Here is a 17,021-nt window from a genome sequence, read left to right on the forward strand (position 1 = left end):
TTTTGTAGTTTTCCTGTTGAAAAGTTTATTCATATTCTTTATCAGTTGGAGATAAGTAGGTAGATATTGAGAGATGGGCCTCTTTTTCCCAGTTTTCCTCTCCTTCCCTTCTTCCTTCCCTGCCAAACTGATAGAGAAATTTGATTAAAAGATTGTTTCTCAAGGCCTACTTCCTTTTTTATCCTAGATGCGTTAATGTTATACAAGCAGAAGCTTTTATCTCATGTGATAATCAAAGTTAATATCTTTTGTGATTGCCTCTATCTCTGGTTTATCTGTATACCTATCTATAGCTGATATATGTGTGTGTGTGTATGTATGTATGTATGTATGTATGTGTAGTTGAGAGAGATATAATCATTTCTTATATTTTTTTTTAATAGTGTGTTCTTTAGTATTAAGGTGATATCCATTTAGAATGTACTGTAAAATGTAGTGTTGTAAGGTGTTTGTCTAAGTCTAATTTCTGCCAGACTGCTTTTCAGCTTTCGTGATAGTTTTTATCTAATAGGGAATGTTCCCCTAAGTATTGTGAGGTTTTTATTTGTTTTGTTTTGTTTTTTGGAAAGGCAATTAAAATTAAGAGACTTGCCTGGTAAGTGTTAAGCTAGTAAACGTGTTAAGCATCTGTGGATTTGAATTCAGATTCTCCTGACTTAAAGGCCAGTGTTCTATTTCCTGCCTAATCTAGCTGCCCCTATCTCTATTCTTTAACCAATACCACTTGGGTTTTGATGACTCCTTGTTTTATAACATAGTTTGAGATCTGAAAGTGCTTTTGTGCTTTTTCATCATTTTGTACTTTTCATTATTTCCCTTATATTCTAGATCTTCTATTTTTCTGTATGAATTTTGTTCTTTTATTACATTTTATGAACTATTTCCTTGTTAATTTTATTGATAGTGCATTAAAACTGAAATTGAATAGTGGTAGTATTCTCAATTATATTACCCTGGCACTGCCTAGCCATGAACACTGAATATTCTTTTGACTATTTAGGTTTTTTCTTTATTTCTTTAAGAAACACTTTGTAATTGTATCCTTCCAAGTATTCTCTCTATTTTGAGAAGTTGATTCCCAGATATTTCACACGTTGTGTACTTACTTGAAATAGAAGAACTAGCCAACATTCTGGAAGAAATGTATACTTTATACCACATAGCAAAAGAGTTAGATATAAAACTAGAGGAGAAAGGATCCTTGCATCCATGGATAGAGAAAGATTTGAAAATTAAAAAAAAAAATTCATATCAGCAAATTGATAGTTTTAGTTGGTTACTGCAGTCTTTGCCCAAACAAATGTAATCTAAAAATTATAAGAGAAATGAATGCTTGGAGAAAATGTTTGCTATATAGCTATCAACAGTCAGATTAAAAAAAAAAAAGTTACAGCAAGTCACAGGTTCTGCTTTATATCTGTCAGTTAGACTCACAAGGACGATTAAAGAACACAATGTTAGAGGAGCTGTAGGTGCTGTTTTGATGGAGGTGTGAATTAGTCCAATCATTCTGGGTTACAATTTGGATATCAATACTCAGTATATCTTGTATAACCTTTGATGTAGCTATATCACTATTTGGCCTTTTTCCCAAAGAAATTAAAAAAAGATCTGTGTAAAAAATATTTATAGTAGCTCACAGTAGGTAGAAATTGGAAACTAAGGGAGTATCCCATTGAGGAATTGGTAAACAAAGCAAAGAAAAACAAATTTGTAAGATTTTAAAGCTCTGACGTGCACAGTGTCAAATGACCAGTCCAAATAAATAAAATGAAACAATATTTACTTCATGACAGAGAAGTAATGAACTTGTGTTGCAGAAAGAAATATGTTTTTAGACATGACTAATGTGGGTGGTTTTTTGCTGGCCATGTAGATATGTATTGCACAGTTTGCCTTTTGTTTTTTAAATATGATAAATTGGAAATCAGGTACTGGTAATAATAAGTTAATGTTTAAAATATTGATTAGGTGAAATATTTTTAATTTTAAAAGATGAAATTTCTAAACTAGGAGGTAGCAGTATTTTATGGCAGTGAATTTATTCAAATAGAATTTATTTTCTTTTATCGGCAATGATATCTAATGTATTGATTTATCACTCAATATAGTATCTTTATTAATATTAATACCTTTTGGCCCGTTCCTTTCTTTTACAGTTATTTTGAAAATCCAGGTCTTTGTTCTGCTTAGAATCATACCTGGACAAAGCTCAAATCAGCTTATCCTCTGAAGAAATAATGATTTACATACTTTTTGTTTAATAGTGGATAAATGTGTTTTTGCCTCTTTAGTACAGTTACATTAAGCTTAGTCTAGCACTTTTAAAAACATGATCAAATTGATATTACAAAGCTTTTCTATTCTAGCTGCATACTATATAGTATTAACTGCCTGACTGACTCATGGCACTTCTTATATTTAAATTCATTGGTTTAGTGCCAAATGCCATCTATAATATCTTGGAAAACTTAAGATCTTGAAGTTCACCAGTATTAGCTCTAACCAATTTTTTATTTGTAGACCCAAGATAGTTTGTTCATTAATAATGATAGTGTTTGACTGGACCTTTTGAAGCCAAATTTTGAGAAAAAACTTTTGTCTTTCCATATTTTTGAAAAATTGCATAATTTCCAATTATTAGCTGATGTTCTGCCTAAGGAAATTTCAGATCTAGATGTTTCTTGTAAACTTGTGAAGATTTTCCTAGTTTTTCCAACTTTTAAATTTAGAAAACATGTGAGTCATTTCTTCAATTTTGTGTTTATATCATCATTGGCTACTTAATGTCATCATTCTGTGTAAAATGCAAAAGAATATAATAGGATTTTTTTTTTTCTTTTACAGGCTGGACGAAAAGAAAGAAGTGATGCCCTTAATTCTGCAATAGATAAAATGACAAAAAAGACCAGGGATTTACGAAGACAGGTATTTTAGAGAAAGATATTAATATTTTCTTCCATTGGACCAACCTAATATTAAATGATTTTCCTTTTAAATGTTGATTTCTATAATTTTGTACTTGAGAAAGTATGAAAATATGTAAAAAGTAGCTTCTGTTGATATCAATCAGGGACTGGTAGGTTAATAAATTTCTCTGAATTTGGTGTAAAAAATGTTATTTCAAAGGGGCAAAATGTGCAAATGTTTTTTTTTTTACTTGCAACCCTATATTTTAGGTCATCTGCTTCTTGTATTCTGTTGTAGAAAAAGCATTGTCTTCACCTCCACTGCCCACTCCCCACTCCCATTACCTCCAGTTGAATACTTCAAAAAAAAAAAAAAAAAGCATAGAGCATTGTATATACTTTGTTTAAATCTTGCTTAGATCCCAGAATCAATAGAGATTGGACCCCAGCTATAATCATGATTTTCCAAGCTGTTAACATAGATATCTGTAGGATATCCAAGTCACTTTGATCATGGGTCAGTTCATTTCTTCTCCACTGAAAGGGAAAGAGCAGCTGGCTTTCTTGGTTAACTTATCCAATTACGTCTAGACATTGGTCTGCATAAAGAGACACAAACACAATGCACATGCATATATACACCCAAGAACTATTGAGTAATTTCTAGTATGCTCTAGTCCTCCACAAAAACCTTTTCTAACCATTTTTCACTAATGAGTTTCTAAATGACTAATCAAACCCCATGAGGATCCAGGCTAATTCTGTCACACTGGGACTAGCAAAAAAATTAGCTGCAGTGTGAAAAAGAAGCAACTTGAAATTCGGGTAATGGAATTCATTTAAAGTAGCTTAATAGCAAATGTGAGAGTATCCTGAAGAACCCTTAAATGTAAATCCATTTATGGCAGAGATTTTAGTGGGTTACTTTTCCTTTAGCATTTGATCAAAAAAAAAAAAAACAAAACTCTGTTCCTTTATGTTAAAGAAAATGAGTTATTTCTGTTCTGGAATGATGAATTTTGATAAAGTTTAACTTGTTTGATTATTTTTTTAGTGGTGCTCTTACAAAATACTACCTTCTAATGACTTAAGTAATGCAGATTGTCTCATTGTGAAGCAAAAATAGTAATGACTTTTCATTCTGGTTGTACTGCCATTATAGAAAGCAAAATTAAAAAGACTATCACTAAATAGTTTCCATTTCCACCTAATAAAGCTGTCAGAAAATATAACAGAAGATAGCATTTTTAGCATAGACATCCTATTTACATAAACTAGAAAAACTGCCAATTTTCCTTTATTGTTTACTGTTGGTAAGTATCACCAAAGTTAATTAACAGAGTCTTAGCTATCTTCTGCCTTTTTTAAAGACAGTCAAAAAAAGTGGCTGCCCTCAAGGAGCTCACAGTATAATGAACATTCATCGTTGTGAAACATTGTGCTTTTACTCTTTGACATTAGCTCAGAAGTCTGACACCATCAAAGGAAAAGATAAGGCATTGGGAAGTTAGAATGCTTGCCCCAAAATGTTATCATTCAAATACAATATTTTTATTTGTTCTAAAATATGTTTTTGCTGCTGTCATTGATTTATACTTGATCTTTTTGAAACTCTGCCTTAAGTAATAAGGCTTTAAACCCCCATTTAAATGACCTGCCTCATTTTTCTTTAGTACAGTCAAGACTAATGTATGTTTCCATTCGATAGAAAATAAGAAAAAGTCAATCCAGTTTCTGGCAGAAATAAAATTAAATTTCTGAAATTTAATTTTTAGCTCCGCAAAGCTGTCATGGACCATGTTTCAGATTCATTCTTGGAAACTAATGTGCCACTTTTGGTATTGATTGAGGCTGCAAAGAATGGAAATGAGAAAGAAGTTAAAGAGTACGCTCAAGTTTTCCGTGAACATGCAAATAAACTTATTGAGGTTAGTATGCCATGCTATTTTCCCCACATGCTATTTCATCAATATGCTTCTCTCTACCCCCCCCCCCCCCCCAATTGGGTAGGGGAGGGAAACTGATGTGTTTTTAAATGGGGCTGATTATTTTGAATGTCATTTTGTATAAGACAGTAGAACATCTTTAATTGTAATTTAATATATCACATCTCTAAACAAAAGCTTTTTTTTTCTGGTTATGTGATGTTTTGAACTAATAAGTTTATTTTGAGTAAAAGTCCTATTGTCCTACTAGTCTGCCTGTGTCTACACTAATCTTTTTGTCAACTTCCTTTTTCTTAATCGTGTTATATTTCTTAGAGCAGATTTCCATTTGAGAGCCCTCGATTACAATCTAGATTTCAAAGATATAATTCACAATTCTCTATATGCCTTGTAAAATTCAAGGATGATAACTTTGAGTTAAGGCAGTAGCTCATATTTTGTCTACGGATTTCCCAGTAATGTAAACCCAATTGAATATAAAATCGCAAAGATGGACTTAGCATATATCACCATCCTTTTAATTGCTTAGGTGTGCCAATTTGACTTCTTCTCCTTGCCCTGTTTTGCCTTTTATGCAGCTGTAGTTGCCTATCTGTTACTACATCTTGTGGAGTCTGTTAGTCCCCCCTCTTTTTTTTTTTTTTTTTTTTTTTTTTTTTTTATTATGATAGCCATATGCCCATTTAAGTTCTCATCAACTCTTATCTGTACTGTCATAGCAATCTCATGTTTGGACTCCTTATGTCTATTTTTTTCCCTCTCTGATCCATTTTTCACAGATGTAGCAAATTGGGATTTTTAAACCATGACCTGAATTTCATAATGTCTTGCTGAGGAGTCTCTAGTGGCTCTCTCTGGCCTCTAGGATAAAATAAAAAATCTTAGCTTGGTATTTAAAACATTTTACATCTTATTCTCTGTTATGCACTCTCTACTCTAGGCAAACTGGCCTGTGTAATATTTTCTTCATGACATTTTGTCATCTACTTTCATCTTCAAAAATGATCAGCGATTCTCTTGTTGTTTGTGTAATAAAATAGAAATTTTTTGGCTTGGAACCAAAAGCATCCAACTCCTACATAGATTGTACCAGATTTAATTTGTAGTTCCCTTCACATATTTTTTGTTCAAATTTCCTCATTCTTTACTCAAACTCAGTGTTCCATCTCTTTCCTCCACACTTTCCAGATAGGTTATGCTTCAAATCATTTCTTTCTTTACAGCAACCTTTTAGAAATCCCTAGCTTCATTCAAGTCTTAGCTGCTACTTTCTACCAGAAGTCTTCAGTACTGATTTCCTTAGTTTTCTATATCTGAAGATTAGCTTGTACTTGTATTTTATTGTATATGTGAATCCATCCAATAGAATGTTACCTTCTAGAGAAAAGCAACAGTTTTTGTATTTTCTTTGTTTTGGCAACCACTTGTACTTGTAGGTTTTTAATAAATGAATGTGGAATTCAGTTGAAATGAAAGAAAAAGTAGTAAAATAGGATCATTTTTCAGTAATGTGCTTGGCTTTCATCCTTTCCAGAAGTTATAAAATTTAAATAACTGAGGGGAAGAGGGGAAACCCCATAATCACTATTTTGAAAATCAGTGACAAATTCACAACACCCATAAAGAATTTTTGTTTAATAAAATGGCCTTTTGGCTCTTATACCAGTTTGGGGCATGTTTTCTTTTGAAGTAGATATGTAGGGGTTGACAATATAATCTTATAAACCCAACATTTTTACCTTACTTTGTATTTGCTCTTTGAGAAGAATTTCCCTTACCTTCAGGTTTTCATTAAGTAAGATTGTTATAATCAGAGCAGTCCTTAAAGTGTTTTATTTTTATGTGCAATTGCATAATTTATTGGCTGTTAGAAAAATGTACTTTTGAGAACAAAAATTAAAGTAAACATTTGGTTCCTCTGATGCCAATTTCTTCAGTTTCTATTGTACCATGCTGCTGAAGAATGCAAAATCTGTGTCCAGCATGAAAAAAAGATTTCAGAACCATATAGCTGTGTAATTGATATCCCTGCCACCAACTTTTTGGAAATGGGAGTTGAGCAAAGAGCTATTCTTTCACAAACATTTTCATACATTACCAAAATAAAATCTGAGCAGATGTATTTGCTTTTACCAACTTAGTTTTTGGAAGTCTTATGTATACCTTTAATTGAAAAAGAAAAACTACTTTTTTTCATAGACTAAATGAAACAAGGGAATTGTCTGTTCTTTTATGATAAATTTATTTACATACTTTAAAAAAAATTTAGATTTAAATTTAAATAATTTTATAATAATCACTTTTTGATTCTGCCCTTATAGTGCCTTTCATTTTGTGTGTGTGTGTGTGTGTATACATGTGTATGTATATATTTAAACACCAATAGTTAAGTAAAGCTATCCAATGACAATTATTGACACATGATAATAACATCTACCATCTGTAGTCCCATTACCTCAACTGAGAGAAAGAAAATAGCTTCCAATATGCTAACCATTTTGAAATCAATATATTAGTCATTGTATTTTAACTGAATCCTGTTAATTTTTATTGTTGCATTTATTTACATTATGAGTTGTGAATCATGTAACTCTTTTCTTAGTTCTGCACTCTACAGTCAGCACTCAATATCATTTCACACAAATTTTGGACAAAATTTTCTGAATTTCTCACATTTAGTATCTTAATTTCCCTAATAATATTCTAATTCATTTACATATCACAGTTTTCCAACTATTTCATCAGATGAAGGTATCTACCTTGTTTCAATAGTTTTTTGCTAGAAAATGTGTTTTTTTCCAATACCACATAAAGTTGCTTTGGGCAGATAGAATGGCAGGAGATGTAGTGAAGAAGATTTTATCTTCCCAGAATTCAAACCTTATCTCAGAACCTTACTAGTTCTGTGATCATGGACAAGCCATTTTATCATGTTTGTTTGCCTTGATTTTCCTCCTTTGTCAGATGAGCTAGAAGAGAAAATATCAGACTATTCCAATTTCTTTGTCAAGAAAACCTCAAATAGGGTCATAAAATGTCAGATATGACTGAACTATAACAAAAGTTGATTTAACTATATATTGGCATGAGAAGATTAGATTTTAGAAACTGACCCAGTTGTTATGAAAATTACTTCTAAGCTCTGGAACTAAACATCTGACTTAGGATCCTTGGATTAGAAATTACTTCCTTACTATGCTCAAAAAGTTATCAAACTGTGCATACCCTTTGATCCAGCAGTGTTACTACTGGGATTATATCCCAAAGAGATTATAAAGAAGGGAAAGGGACCTGTATGTGCACGAATGTTTGTGGCAGCCCTTTTTGTAGTGGCTAGAAACTGGAAACTGAATGGATGTCCATCAGTTGGAGAATGGCTGAATAAATTGTGGTATATGAAAATTATGGAATATTACTGTTCTGTAAGAAATGACCAACAGGATGATTTCAGAAAGGCCTGGAGAGACTTACACGAACTGATGCTAAGTGAAATGAGCAGGACCAGGAGATCATTATATACTTCAACAACAATACTAGATGATGACCAGTCCTGATGGATCAGGCCATCCTCAGCAACGAGATCAACCAAATCATTTCCAATGGAGCAGTAATGAACTGAACTAGCTATACCCAGAAAAAGAACTCTGGGAGATGACTAAAAACCATTACATTGAATTCCCAGTCCCTATATTTATGCACACCTGCATCTTTGATTTCCTTCACAAGCTAATTGTACAATAATTCAGAGTCTGATTCTTTTTGTACAGCAAAATAATGTTTTGGTCATGTATACTTATTGTGTATCTAAGTTATATTTTAATATATTTAACATCTACTGGTCATCCTGCCATTTAGGGGAGGGGGTGGGGGGGGGGTGAGGTGAAAAATTGGAACAAGAGGTTTGGCAATTGTTAATGCTGTAAAGTTACCCATGTATATATCCTGTAAATTAAAGGCTATTAAATAAAAAAAAAAAGGAAGATGAATGTCAAAAAAAAAAAAAAAAAATTACTTCCTTAGTCCTCTTGTCCTCTTTGATAAAACTTCGCTATATGGTCTACCTGAACTACTGTTAATATGTATTTTTTAAAAATTCTTATGAAAAAAATTATTTATAGTGAGGTCTCTTTTTCAGCTTATGTATCATTTGTTTAGTCAATATTTAATATTTACCCAAGGATTTAGAATTTTGACTATTCCATACAGCCAAAATGAGCTAAGTTTTCATTTGACAAAATATACTGATCCAAAAATTTTGGAACTTCTTTTGCCAATTTCATCTTTAAGGTAGTTTAAATACCTGTTGAAAACTCCTTTTCAATAACAATTCTCCATACTTCAAATACTTCTGGGCCTTTTGCTTAATCGGTTTTTATGAAATGTTCTAATTGTATAGATTATCTTCACTATAACAATAACACTTTTTGCATTTTTCTATTTTCTTCATATCAAATTAATTTTTTCAAGCTGAGCTTCAACTTAGGATTAGAGTAAAATGGTATTTTTTCCGTCAATATTAATATCTTCATTAATAACCCAACAAACCCAGTCTGACATCAGTTTTCTTCAGGTCATGTTAGGTGGCTGCAAGTCATATGTTCTTTTCAGTCTATTCGTTTTCTTTGGCCACTTGGTATCTCTAATTTTGCCCTTTGCAAAATCCTTTTAAAATGAGAAAACAAAATAGGGGAAGTGACGTTTATATAAGAATAGACTATTATTTAGTTTTAGAACATTGTCTAATAAAACACCTTATTCTAAAATTAAGAGACATTTTGTCTTTTGTGAATTAAAGACAGAGAATCTCTCATTAAATGTCATTAAATTATCTTAGCTCTCATTTAGACTAGTATTCTGTTATACAGTTTTAAGCCATAATACTTTAAACTGCCCTAAGATTTTTGGAATATCATATGAGAAATTAAGTGACTTGCATAAGATCCCACAGAGTATTAAGCAGCAGAGATGAGCTTCAAACCTAGGCCCTTATATTTCAAATTAAATGTTACTTTAACTATACATTGACATAATATTTAATATTTAATAACCATGACTATTGGTTTGAAAGGAGGAGGATGCATTTATAATTTTTAATTATAAATTATAACACATTAATAAACACAACATGTATATTAATATATAAATATGAATTATAATAAAAAAAAGTTCTCCAAACTGCAATCATAATTTTTTTTAGTCTTTGTTTATCCACATGACCCTTTAGGCAGGAATCTTTGCAATTAGCAAATTTGAATCTCTATTTTCTTGAGCTACAAGATAAAGAATTTCTATTCTTTGTCAAGTAAATGAGGTATTCTTGGGAAAAGTTGAAACTTTGCATTACGGTGCTTTTCTCTATAAAACACTTGGTTCTCTTGCATTTTCAAGTATCGGATACATTGGTTCATATAGAACAAAAGTGATGTTTATACCTTTTCCCTTCACAAAATTTGCTGATACCAATACAAAATCTGTTTAGCTTGTAGGAAGATTTTAATTAATAATTGTTTTTATTTTCCACGGGCTATTAAAATCTCATATTTCTAAAGAAAAGAAAAAAATCATAAGCATAATCACTGTTCAAGACAAGAGAAATGTTGCCAAGTGCTCTTGACAGTTGTCAAGGATAGCTGTTGAGCCCAGGGTCCAAAGGCAAGAGGCGTTGATGGTGTGTTTATGGCTGGTGGTATGTTTATTGTATCAAGCTTGGGAACGTTATAGTATTTTCTATGTATGATATATGATCACTTAAAAATGTGGCCAATCCATGCAGAAAAGCTTAAGTGGATTAAAGGTACTTGTCAGACTAAGAATACCTGTGATGGGCACTTGAATGGACAATCCACACATTTGACTTGTTGAGTCTATGTATTTCGAATAGGCATTGCAAAGAAATGGGTTGGGTCTAAAATTGAAGAGTAAGAAGAATGCAGGATAAATGGCAAACTGCTCAATCCTCTCTTTGAGTTTTCTTGATGAACTAAAACCCAGTCTATTAGACATCAGTTTTCTTCAGGTCATGTTAGATGGGTGCAAGTCATGAGATGTCACAGCTTCTGAAGAATCGGAACTGTCAATTAAAGTTGTACAGTAGTTGAATAGTTTTCCTTAGGAAGTAATGAGTTTCCTCCTCTTCCATTGAATATCTTCAAACAAAGAGACTCAATGGGACCTGTTATGTACAATGTAATGATTTTTTTTTTTCACTTAAATGTTAGACTAACGGCCCTGCATGGTTCTTTTCCAGTTCTGAAATTTTCTAAGATTGAATTTTCCCAGTGGTTTGCCCAAACCTATTCTTTGCACTTGGCTTATTCTTCCTGATAGCTAACTGCATATATTATTACATTAGTTTATAAGCTTCTTCAGAGCAAGGTCTGGAAATGTAGACATTTTTGTATTCCCAAAATTTTTGCCTTGAGCAAAGATGATATTCAGTAAATATTTAGTCCATTAATTAATTCCTGATATCTATATTTGAAAATTGGATAGAAGGCAAACATGGCAAACATAGGGAAGTAAAAAGGAGTAGTTGAAAAGGGAGAAAAATGATGAATGCAGTTCTAGACATGTTGATTTTGGAATGATGATGAAGCCACCCCAGGGGGTGGTCAATTGTAAAGGCAATTGGTACAGGTCTGGAATTTAGAAGAGAATTGTAGACTAGAAATAAAATTTTTAGTTAAGTGCCTCCTTTGTGTAAAAGCACTGTGCCAGGGCATACAAAGAAATAATAAAAACTATTCCTTCCCTCAAGGAGTTTGTCTGTAAATAGATGATAATTGGATATAAATGATGTTGCTGATGTGATAAGGGATTACAGGTCCAATTCTAAGGAATACTCACTTGTTTGACTTGTGCTTTGGTATGCCTTCTGTAGATCCTAAATAGTGTGACTATAGATATAAACTTTAAGAAATCTTTTTTTCAACTTCAAGCATCATTTAAATCTTTGTTAATGAGGAATTCTGAGACTTAATCTTGAAATGTAAGGCTGATCTGTTGAGAGAGATTACATGGAGAACACCTCTACTTCTCAATGCTTGGAATCCTTTTTCTGTAAAAATGAGAATAAAACTCAAATAAGGTCAAAGGATTGAAAGAATAATGAAAATAAACTAAGGATCTGGTATTTGGTAAATGCTTTAAAAATAAGAATAATGAGATCAGAGAAAAACAACAACAAATAAAGTATTATCAATGATATCAAGAATTCAAAGCAATCATTGATATTTTAAAAATAGAGAAATGAAGATTCAAAGGGATCAGATTGTCAGTCAATCATGGGACAAACATTAAATTCTAGACTTTTAATTTCCAATCATAAGGGATTTACCATAATCCACAGAGCTATCAGGCAAAGAAAGATATATGAATCCAGCACTCTATCAACTATGCCAATGGTATAAAATTCAAACAAAAGTGAATCCTGCCATAAGTTGATTTAGAAATTAACAAGTTAATACTATCTATGTTGTGCTGTATTTTTTATTTATATTTTGTTAAACATTTCCCCCACGGTAGTTTGGACAAGAAACCTGATTTCTCTGAACCTCAGTTTCCTCATTTGGAAAATAAATAAGGGAAGCTAGATCATATCTAACATTCCTTCCAGGTCTAATCCTTAAAGGATTTTAAGTTAAATATATTAGGGAATGTTAGATTGGGTTCCACAACTATATAAGATCATCTAACAGTGCTTACCCTGAGAGTGTTCAAAGGGGGAAGAAAAAAGGGGAATTAAAGTAGAATGTCTTTCAAGTTAAATTTCACACATTGTATTTTGTCTTATAATTGTGTAAGGCAAACTGGGCATTTTATTTTCTTTTATTATAACATGTTTTCAAGATTGTGTTAAGTAGTAAATTCACATAAAAACAGATCAGATAATAGGTAACTGCCTTTGAATGTAGCTGCTAGTTAACTATCAATGGCTTTAAACAATTTAATAAGTTGACCTTAAGGAACCAAATTGTGAAATAACTACCATACTCTATAGAAATCCCATCTTAGGGAGGAAAAAGATGGGTTTATTTTTATTGAGCTCCCCCTTTACCTAGAAGAACAGCAAAATTATTAAAATTTCTTTGGGGAAAAAAAATTGGCCAAAGTTAAATGACATTGAGTTATGCTTTTAAGCTCTAAATCATTTTCACTTAGTCTTCAAATAGTTAGGAAAATTGTTTTAAAACTGTATGTAGAAATATCACTTAATAATTTGCATTAAATATAATTTCTTTGCACTAGGCAAAAAGAATGTATGGACCTAACTGCTTTTATGTTAGCAGCTAATGAAGGTTAAATCATGTTGGTGGAATATTTCCTGAGATCTAGAATATTCAGATTTTCTTGTCGGACAGTAATGTGAGCTGGGAAAATACTGGATTTTTTTCCTTCAGAGCAATAAAAGAAGTATTTCATTTTTTTCCTTTCTTAGGTGGCTAACTTAGCCTGTTCTATTTCAAACAATGAAGAAGGTGTGAAGCTGGTTCGAATGTCTGCAAGCCAACTGGAAGCCCTCTGTCCTCAGGTAAAAGTACCTATTGAAATAATTTAGGCATATTATTTAAGAAATTATTTCCTAGTCCTGGTATAAGTAGAGTTAGTTGATTTTATGTTTTTGTGAGGGGAAAAAATTGGAATAGAGGAGTGGTTACTGAAACTTTGTTGGATTTTTCAATTTGAGTGAACTAGCCTGATTCACACTTGGTTTAGCTCTGTTTTTTTTATCTTTTTTGAACATAAAGCATTCTGTCATTATAACATGTTGAAACTATACTTTATGTCCCATTTGCTGGAAAATTATATGAATGTTATTGACAATATTACTACATTTACAACCCTCAGTGAATGGCAGGGCTTTAAAGGAGTACCATCAGTTAAATATCATTGAAAACTATGAAAGCTTTGAATATTTGAAGCCAAGAGGGAAAATGAAGCTGCAAGTTTAGAAAGAATTATTTCTGATATCTTATAGTCTGTACAGCATAAGAGTCAATAAGAGTAACTTTTTTCTGGGTCATTGAGAAAGAGGCCAAATTTGAAAGCTTGTCTATGGCTTCTTTCAGGTTATAACTTGGCTTCATTTGCTTTTTTAAAGTCTCATATTATAAATATTATTATTAGACTAGAGCTAGTGAATTAAAGATAATGTCAGCTTCTAGTTGTGGTGACTTCTGAGAAAAATAATTAGATTGATTAATGTAGATTCAGAAGTTAGGCTCCCAGATAAAATAGTGCCTAGATTTTGTGTTCCATTCTCTTAATAGTCATCTATAGCAAAATTTAGCATATCCTAGGGTCCTGGATAAATTTCTCTTTTTCTACCTCACAGTTGATGGTTGTATGTATCTTGGAAAGAAAGCAGCATTTTTAGGTCACCAGGGAGAAAAGGGAAATCATGAGCAAAAATCTTATGGTTCAGAACTGAGTTCAATTTGGAATGCATATTCTTCCAATGCTTTAGTCTCTCATCCAGTACTATTGCTCTCTCATTTTCACAGGCCTGGTAAATTAATTTAATATTGATAGAAAATTGTAAAACCTACAAATATTAGGATACTCCTCAGGAGTCATAACTTATAGAAAGTTTATATGAAATTCCTGCATTGACATTGAACTTGGCCTTAAAATTATAAAATGCATACCTTTTTTTCCCTCCTATCTGAAAAGAAACAGTATAACTCCTTATGTGACTTTTGTGACTGTTATCAAATAACAGAAATAGAAGGGAGTTTTCTTGCTTTGAGATCACAATCACTGAAAGAAGGAAGTATTTTATTAACTATCTTTCTGAATCTCTTTAGCTAAATTTACATGTCATATTAGTCCCTTCTCCTACATAGAGTTTTCACTTTGATACAAAAGAGATGACATTTCAGCCAGACATGGCATAGCAGAGCAGTAGCTGTGGGTGGGAGATCAGGGTATTCTAGGAAGAAGGAGTGAGATGAGAAAAGGCAAGATAAGTCAAAATGCATACAATAGTCTACAGTAAGGAAAGGATGAAATGATAGCTCCAAGCTGGGGTGGCATTCTAGATCATGCTAAAACATCTAGAAGATTCAAAAAGAGGAGGGACAGTCTTCATAAGAATAATTCATCAATATGTGAAATGTCTTGGCTTCTTTTGGAGCTCCAAGCCCCAAGGGGATGCATCAGATTTCATCCTCCTCAAGGAGAACCTCAGGCCACACTGTTGCCACCCTCACATTAAAATAAAATTGGCCTTTGCCAAGGAGTACTGAGACTTGTTTCTAGATTAGACCTCTTTTGGCAATTTAGCATTGTGGGAGATTGGTGATTAATGACCACAGAGGAGGTAGAAGTATAAGAAATCAGAACTTTGGTCAGCCTGGGACACTTCAGTCATTGAATTAAAAAAGAGAGAATATCAGAGCAGAATGACAGTGTGTAGAGCCCAGAAAGAAAGGAAACTAGAACCTAGCTGAAAAAAGTTAAGTATTCACTGAAGTAATTTGGTGTAGGTACTGAAGCTTTCCATGTGGTATGGGAAGAGGCAGAGATACCTTTGAGATGCAACCCTCAGGGAATCTGCCATCAAAAGAAAAAGAATCAGAAACTGAAAGATAAAGAAGTAAAAGAAAAAAGACTGACGTTAACCAAAAATTCTAGGGAAAAAAAATTGTTTAAAAAGTTGAGTGCAAGCAGATAAATCAACAGGTTAGCTGTTAATAACAGGGAGAAAGATGGTATCTAAAGAAATCCAGATATCTCTTGAGTAAATCTAACAAGACAAAGAAAAATGAAGCAACACATGATGAGATTGCAAAAACTTTGGATTCCCCAGAGAATATGGAATCCTAGCAGGATCTTCTTGAATGGTACAAAAGAGAAATAAGAATCTTTAGAGCAGAATGTATGACCTATACAAGAGAAATAATTGGCAGAATTGAAAAACTTAAATCATCTACCTTAGAAAAATCTCTTCAAAAAATCAAAAGAGAAAATGTCTTAATTTTGAGGAACACATGCTAAAGAAAAAATAAAGATTATAAAGGACTATAAATGAAAGAATAAAAGTTTAGAACAGATAGAAAAGAAAATTAATGAAGATGGTAAAGTAATCCTTTTTAGAAAAAGATTTAACTAATAAGATAAAGGAGAGAAGAGAAAGGATTTTAATAATTGGAGAAAGAAAAAAGAGAGAGAATTAAATTATGTAAAATGAAGAATGAAAAAGGAATTTATAATTTTACTCCAAAAACCAAAGGAAAGGATTACAAATAGGAGTTAGGAAAAATGAAGGGATGTTTATTTTGAGTTTCAGATTTTCTCCCTTCCCCATCCATTCAGTGGGCAGGCAATATAATATCTGTTACATTTGTAAAGTCGCTCAAAACATTTCTGTATTAACCATGTTGAGGGAAAGATGAAGGGGACACAAAAAATAATGATAATGAAAAAACAGTATTCTTCTTTCTGCACGTATTTCATCAGTTCCATCTCCAGAGTTGAATAGTATTTTTCATCATAAGTCCTTTGGAATTTGGAATTCAAGTTCTTGGATCATTATATTGATCAAAGTAGTTGTTTTTTTTCTTAGTTGACCATCATTAATAGTTTTGTTGTTTCTGTATGCATTGTTTTTCTAGTCCTGCTCCATTCACTTTGCATCAATTTGCATATCTTCCCATAGTTTTCCAAGGCCATTTTGTTCATCATTTCTTATAGCACAATAATATTTTACCAAAGTTATATACCACAACTTGATCAGCATTCCCCTAGATTTCTGGTTCTTGGCCACCACATAAAAAGATGCTACAGCATCTTTTTCCTTTTTCTTTGATGTCTTAGACCATCACAGACTTAGTAGTGGTATGGCTGGGTCAGAGAATATGTACAAAGAATATGCTTTTGGGCATGATCTTAGGCTATTCTCCAGAATGGCAGAACCACTTTGGGATTCCAGTAGCATTTCCCTGATATAATTTCTTTTCTCCCATACAAAATATTGGAAAGCTTTATTTAAATGAAAACAAAGCTAACCCTGGGATGTAATTTGCCTCAGCTTCAGTGCTGCATCATTTTCCCATGCTTATATGTGTTCTGTTCTACTCTCTATTCTTCTTAGATAAGAATAAGGTTCATGTGATACACTGCTTTCTATTCCTTCAAGCATATTTTTGCATAGTCAGATTTTATT

The 17,021-nt window shown here is 32.3% G+C and overlaps 1 protein-coding gene across 1 annotated transcript in view; it reads left to right on the forward strand.

Moving 5' to 3' along the window:
• The first annotated feature begins 2,823 nt into the window (after nucleotides 1-2,823).
• The window catches only part of LOC100930828 (catenin alpha-1), a 40,514-nt gene continuing 26,316 nt past the window's right edge, over nucleotides 2,824-17,021 (forward strand). The window contains exons 1-3 of the mRNA XM_031953356.1: nucleotides 2,824-2,928; nucleotides 4,685-4,837; nucleotides 13,293-13,385. Coding sequence (XP_031809216.1) covers nucleotides 2,896-2,928; nucleotides 4,685-4,837; nucleotides 13,293-13,385 — 279 coding nt within the window. The 5' untranslated portion in view covers nucleotides 2,824-2,895. The remainder of the gene's footprint in view (nucleotides 2,929-4,684; nucleotides 4,838-13,292; nucleotides 13,386-17,021) is intronic.

This window comes from Sarcophilus harrisii, chromosome 2, assembly GCF_902635505.1.
Source record: "Sarcophilus harrisii chromosome 2, mSarHar1.11, whole genome shotgun sequence".
Lineage (NCBI taxonomy): Eukaryota > Metazoa > Chordata > Mammalia > Dasyuromorphia > Dasyuridae > Sarcophilus > Sarcophilus harrisii.